General features: G+C 36.0%; 1 protein-coding gene across 1 annotated transcript in view; it reads left to right on the top strand.

Annotated features, from left to right (window-relative positions):
* Positions 1-7,341, top strand: part of LOC107687946 (collagen alpha-1(XII) chain-like) — a 78,368-nt gene that overhangs the window by 21,454 nt on the left and 49,573 nt on the right. Inside the window, exons 16-20 of the mRNA XM_016485440.1 lie at positions 315-426; positions 3,352-3,501; positions 3,937-4,056; positions 5,132-5,296; positions 5,417-5,563. Coding sequence (XP_016340926.1) covers positions 315-426; positions 3,352-3,501; positions 3,937-4,056; positions 5,132-5,296; positions 5,417-5,563 — 694 coding nt within the window. The remainder of the gene's footprint in view (positions 1-314; positions 427-3,351; positions 3,502-3,936; positions 4,057-5,131; positions 5,297-5,416; positions 5,564-7,341) is intronic.

Raw genomic sequence — 7,341 nt, 5'->3', positions numbered from 1 at the left:
CTTCTCTCTTGCATTTTTCTTATATATATATATATATATATATATATATGTATATGTGTGTGTGTATATATGTATATACTGTATATATGTGTGTGTATATATGTATATACTGTATATATGTGTGTGTGTTACGCCCAAAAAACACCCATTACTCATTAAGAGAATAGGGACAACCCGTTTAGATCATGCGCCCGGGCACGCCGACAGTTTTCCCGCCGTTAAACTAGCAAAAGTGGATTCGGACACACCCTCAGTGCACCTGCACCGTGCGCTTTAGACCATGTGCTTAGATCGTTAAAATAGGGCCCTAAAAGTGGTCAGTGAGTGTGTTTGGTATGTTTGATGGAGGAGAGAGTATGCCACTGGCTGGAGAGGAGAAGACCACCCTCTCTGACGCCCCTGAACCCCCACCCTTTGATATTTCAGGTAAGATTAATAATAAAAAAACTACTCTCTTTCTGAGAAGGATATTTTACCCCTCCCAAACCAACCATTAGATCTCATGGTACTACAGAGTATACAATATGTAGAATGTTACTTGAGTTCCAAAACAATTAGAATACAGCATTCATTTTGTTATCAGAGGATTGATGGAACAAATATACTGCGTCTGCTATGCATTTAGTGAATTCATATATAACACAGCATAAGTTCTTTGTCAGTTTTGAATCGGAAAAGTAGGCTACAGAGTAGTGCTTTGAGTAATGGCAAATACCTTTCAGCACAGCTAATTGTGTTGTGAAAGAGCAGACTGGGTGACTGCACCACATGGTAGCCATGTCTCTACCTTCTTGTGGAAGAACTCTTGAATTTCAAGAGCGAGAAAAATTATCTGCTCACAATTACTTATGCTTTACAACTTGGTTAGGAAAAAAGTGACATACAGAATGAAAGCTTTGCACATGGTCGGCTAACCCTGGTCTGGAATGTTACTCCTAATTAGAAACAGATCCGATGGTGAGGGTCGGCCGACCGACACTGGCAGGAGAGGGAAAAGCAAATATTCCCAGAGAAGAGCTCTGAGGTGTAACGCTTGGCTTGCCATTTGCATGCGACAGGCACTAACAAAAAAGCACAAAAACGACAATACTGTGGCCTTTTGGACTAGTTCTATGGAAATATTGGTATATGGTTTTCACTGGTTCCCAAAGTCATAGTTAAAATGCTTCTGCAAAAGTGGATTCGGACACACCCTCAGTGCACCTGCACCGTGCGCTTTAGACCATGTGCTTAGATCGTTAAAATAGGGCCCTAAAAGTGGTATCGTGAATATTATTTAATAATTAATATGATCTAAAAATGAACAGTTGTATTTTTATTAACTAACATTAACAAAGATTAATACATACTGTAACAAATGTAGTGCTTGTTGTTAGTTAATGCCTCAACTAACATCAACATTTGGGACCTTCTGTTACCTCTGAATTGAAATAAATTAATAAATAAATCAAATAACATGATTTTTCAAATGTATTGGTATTTGGGATGAATGTTTGCTTTAATGACAGCAGCACTCAAGCCAACTCAACTCTGCATATTTGTTTAAAAGCTGATGATCATGTTATCTTGCATGAAAGGACATCTTTTGTGCTGAAAATTTGAACAAAGGCGTTAACATGGTCAGTATCACAAATTTGCTGATTTGATTAGTGACCTAGTGACTTAAATATACTTCTTATTCATTTATTGTCACAATGTTTCTTTGCTTTAAACTGCTTTGAATCCAAAAAGTTTCAGGTTATTTTCAGTGTTAAATTAGATGTTTGATTGCAGATTTTCAATATTGTCTATGATATTTTGGCTCCACTATGTATAAACAATTACACTAGCGTTCAAATATTTGGTGTCAGTAAGATTTATTTATTTATTTTGGGAGGGAATTAAATGAATACAAAGACAATTGATCAAAAGTGACACAAAAGGCAGTATAAAGTGTCATTAGAGGGTATAATGCATTATAATTATTCATAATGTGGTAATACATTATATCTTACAATCTCAGCAAGATACATTTTTAATGAGCCGAAAAGAATGCACGACACACCTCTGTTCATCAGTTTGCACTGGCTGCTAACTGAGACTTGTTATAGCACTTGTATATCATTGCTCTTTTGTTGATTTTGATTGCTTCCATTGCCCTCATTTGTAAGTCGCTTTGGATAAAAGCATCTGCTAAATGACTAAATGTAATCTTGTTGTAAATAATTATAACCAAATTTAAAATGCAAAGTGTAACAATGAATTGATAAGTGTTATAATGTATTAACTGTGGTTACAATTATTTGTGAGATTGTATAATGCATTATAAGGTGCATTACAAGGCACAATTAATGCATTAAAAGTAATTTTATAATGCATAATACATAAAGGCTTTAAGTAAAGTGTTACCTTATTTTAAAATCTATTACGGTAGAAAATAAGGGTAGATCCTTTCAGTTATTCATGAACATTATATTATTCATCTTTCTTTAAAGAGAACATTTCACAGTGGCTTTCTAATAATGCAGAGAAGGAAGATTGCTGACTTTTGATTGTAATCATTAGCTTGTTGAAGGTGAAGTGTTCAATTTAAGGCATGTTTTAGTTATCTTGTATTTTAGTTTCGCTTGTGGAGACAAATGCATCGAGATTGTGTGTGTGCAATGCATTTACCGTTTTGCATCTGTGTTTGCTTACTTGCCTAAAGTATGTTCCTGGCTTTAGTGTTTAGGGTACAAGGGGTTGTAAATTAAATGTGAGAATTCCACATTACAATTGAGGACAAGCACCTGCTTGGCCAATGAATATTTTTTGAAACCTTAAATAATTAATTTTATCACTACTAAGAAATTTCCATACAGGTATGTCTAACACATTTCATAAACATAATAACCACAGCATTTTAAAATATTAGCTGGCTATATCCACAGAGTGTTATACTTTTGTTTTGATGCTTGAGGGAATAATCTATAAATCAGACAATTATGCAACATGTTCTTTTTGAGCAGGGTCAGGTGGGCGACACTTTCCCTCTCTTTTCCCCTTCATTCAGTTGTTTGGAGAGACAGCAAGATGGGACACAGACAAAGACATCGCTTACAGAAATGGAGTTTACAGTTTAAAAGATGTTATTTAATATATAATGTAAAAAAAAAAGTGTTTTCAAAATGCCAAATAAACAATTTTGTCATGCTTTGCATGACTGTGTGAATGTTTTGTGTGTCCAAGTGTGTCTAAACTCTTATCTGCATCCTTTATCACAAATCACAATCAATCTGAATGTTCACATCTGCTTAACACTAGTTTGAATGATTATTATTATGCATTTTATAATAATAAACTGACTGATTGAATTGTTCTCTGGTCAAACAGAGGTAATGTGCAAAACCACAGCCCAGGCCGATATCATCCTGCTTGTTGATGGATCTTGGAGCATTGGTCGTCTGAACTTCAAGACTATAAGGTCTTTCATTGCTCGCATGGTGGGTGTCTTTGACATCGGGCCGGATCGTGTCCAGATCGGTAAGAGAAATTTATCCTGAACCCCATATTAGTGAGAAGATCCACAATAGTGGCATGCATATGAAGTCTCTTGAGTTCTCTCTCAAGTCTCATGTTTCTCAGACTTTTCTCATGAGAAAAAAGACCCTTGTCATCTCATGTGTGCTTTAGAGTTTCAGAAGATATCCCAACAATGTCTCAAACTTTGACTGAGTAATCCAATAGACTACATTTGCAATTAAAAGTCATATCTCAGTATAACCTCATCAATTCTCATAAAAAATGATCTGCAGCGCACATGTATTTTACAGCTGTGTACTCTTACTGTATGCCAATTTACGCTTTCATTCTCTTTAAACATTTAAAAGAGGTATTTTGAACTATAAAAGAGAAACTTCTGAGCAATGGCATCTTCTGCTGGGTGTAATTATGAACACTGTATCTGTCTGTTTTTAGGTCTGGCACAATACAGTGGAGACCCAAAGACTGAGTGGCACCTAAACTCTCACAGGACCAGAAAAGAGCTGCTGGATGCCGTGGCCAATCTACCCTACAAAGGAGGAAACACTCTGACTGGTATATCATGTTTGATTCTGATCTATATGACAGACCCAACACACTTGATTTGTGGTGAAACCCTAAAGTTTGTAGAAGTTTGTCTTCCACTCGTGATGTTGTCGATTGCAGCTCCAATTAAAAATGGAACAGTTTATTGAATCTTTAGAAAATATCTAAAGAAGAACAAATCCTGTGTGTTTTTTTGAGAATTATAATTGGGTCCCACTTTATATTAAGTGGCCCTAATACCTGTGTACTTACATAGTAACTAGATGTGTACGTAGTATGTAACCACAGTGTAAGTACACATTGGTACATAGTATCTAGAGCTGTAATATTTCTGTAACTACACTCACTTGTACTTTCATTAGCAAAAAGTGTTGTTACCAATGTCCTGTTACACATTTGTATTTACACATACCATTCAGTGGGTTGTTACATATGTGTAGTTACACAAACATTACTGCTGTAGATACTATGTACCAATGTGTACTTACACTGTGGTTACATACTATGTACACATCTAGTTACTATGTAAGTACACAGGTATTATGGCCACTTAATATAAAGTGGGACCGGTTTCACTTATTTTTAAGTATTATCTCCCAATAATATGTCTTAGTAAGATGGTATTTAAATGCTTAGTTTGATGATCAAAACATATAATTCAATGCAATACAATGATGATTGAGAGATGAACATGATGAGATTTTAACATGATTTTTCTAAAAAATTATGTCTTGATAATCAAGTAAAATGCTTCTTCAGTCGAGTGAGTGTTTATCTTGAAATATTTCTAACAATATCCAAGTTATTCCTACTTTTACTTATAAAAATCAGTAAAGATTACACAGCAAAAAGACACAAGCTGAAGGTGGACGTTTGTACAGTAATACTAAAAGAACTTTTATTTGCTAAAAAGTATAAACTATCAGTCAAAAGTATAAACTATCAGCATTTTTTTCAGCAAAGAGGCCATAGAAATGTGCATATCAAATATGACACAGTAGCTTTATGGGGTTAATACTGGTCTTCATTAAGTTTAATGCCCACCTTGTGTATTTAGACTCACTAACATTCTCTTATTCCACAGGCCTTGCTTTAAACTACATCCTTCAGAACAATTTCAAGGCTAATGTTGGAATGCGTCCGAACTCTCGGAAGATCGGCGTCCTGGTTACTGATGGCAAGTCTCAGGATGACATCATGGTCAACTCTCAGAACCTACGCGACCAGGGCATTGAGCTGTATGCCATTGGTAAGAACTGGTTTCCCCTTTCGGTCAATAAGACTTGGTCTAATATGATTGCTCAGTGAAAGACAATGGGTAAAGAGTTTAATTGGGCTTTAACATGTCTTTTGTGGTTTTGATCTCCAGGTGTGAAGAACGCAGATGAGAATGAGCTGAGATCCATTGCTTCAGATCCCGATGACATCCACATGTACAATGTGGCTGACTTCTCCTTCCTGCTGGACATCGTGGACGACCTGACAAACAACCTATGTAACAGTGTCAAGGGTCCAGGTATCACTGAGGCTGAAAGATGCAGTGTTTCTGAGGGAAAAAGGATAGTCAATAAGAAAAAATTTGACTGGATTGTGAAAAGTGGGCAATCTATATGAGAATGAAGGACAAATGCCAAATTTACACTGTAAAGGTGGCATATAAGCACTTTTGAGGTTGCATTTAGGCATTTTTACAAAAAGACTGTTTAATGCTGCTAAGAGGTGGCATTAATTGCATTTACACAAAAATTACAACTGTGTACTTTAAAGGGGTCATATGATGTGATTTCAAGTTTTCCTTTCTCTTGAAAGGCGGGGCATAGAGGAGAAACAATAATGTACATTATGTGGAAAATAATGTGTTTTTTGAACCTTAAACCGCATAAACACATTTCATTACACCAAATACACAACATAATGTTCTTTTTTAGCAACGTCATATGACCCCTTTAAAGGTGCACTAAGCAATTTTTGCCAAACAATGTTGATATTTGAAAGCACCAAAACAAACACGGCCATACCCCAACAGGACCTCGCTCTTATTTAGAAATCTCCACCCCAACGTACACAACCATGGCAACGACGATCGCGGAAACAAGTGAAGTTGACACACAAGCATATTCAAACAAAAGCCAACACGGATAAGTTGTGTGAAACAAAGCAAAATCACCGTTACTCACATATCAAGAAGAAACAATTCGATTCGAGCCCTTCCTGCTCCTTGAGTTCTCTCCATCGCTGGAAAGCTGCTCTGATATTTACGCGGGTCCTACCTCTTGCCTGATCGTAACCCTTCTTTTTAATATTTTGTTTCTCTGATGTTTTCCTCTTTAATTATCTGCCATCTCTCTCTATCTATAGTCGATCTGTCCTGTGCAATCAAATGGAGCACTCTCTTCTCTTTATCATTGCAAGACACGCCCCCTTACTGCTGATTGGCTACAAGTGTGTTTTGGAACTCGGTCCGACACTGTGGTCAAAAGCGTTTTTAAAAAATCACTTAGTGCACCTTTAATACTAAGGGTTGAGGTGGGTCAGAGCAGGCATAATTTAGTCTGGCTTTTATGCTGTATTACATCTTTATATTATATTATATTACATTACACTAAGCAGACAATCTACTAATACTCTAATGATTGCTTACTTATAGTTGGTAGAATGTCTAATGTGGACTTTCCAAATAAAGTGTTACCTGTATTTCTGATCAACCTCTTTCTGATAACAGTTTTAAAAAGTCCTTAGGCTAATAATATACAATACTTAAATGTGATGAATTGTGGCTAAAATGCAGTGTCACTACTGTATGTCAGGGTGTTGATGGGGCTGTCAACAGCTATGTCCTAAAAGGTTCAAGAATTAGTTTTTCCTTTTCTTTTTTTTGTTTTGTTCCTTTTTGCAAAATTGAATCCCTGAAGGCTTTGACCTTTTCATGATGAAACTTTGACACTCTGAAACTCGATCCAGGCGCAGAAAGACGTTCCAGGCTCCACGAGAAAAAAAAAAAGATCTAGAAATGAGCTATAAAAAAGACATGATGCTGTTAATATTCTCGGAACTTTTGACTGATTGATATTATCTTCTGACATTTCAAGACACATCAGAACAATGTTAGAGCTGCTACAGTGTTGTAGCTCTTGTAATCTCTGGAGGAAATTCTTCTCCTGTTCTTTTAGTGTAGCGAAGTCAAATATGGGACATGTTTTCCATGAGCTCTGCCATGAACCAAAACAACCAGCTCCTATATGATCGTTATATATATATATATATATATATATATATATATATATATATATAAAA

Source organism: Sinocyclocheilus anshuiensis, unplaced genomic scaffold (genome assembly GCF_001515605.1).
Source record: "Sinocyclocheilus anshuiensis isolate Anshui unplaced genomic scaffold, SAMN03320099.WGS_v1.1 scaffold421, whole genome shotgun sequence".
Taxonomy (NCBI): domain Eukaryota; kingdom Metazoa; phylum Chordata; class Actinopteri; order Cypriniformes; family Cyprinidae; genus Sinocyclocheilus; species Sinocyclocheilus anshuiensis.
This window is presented reverse-complemented; position numbering and strand designations above follow the sequence as displayed.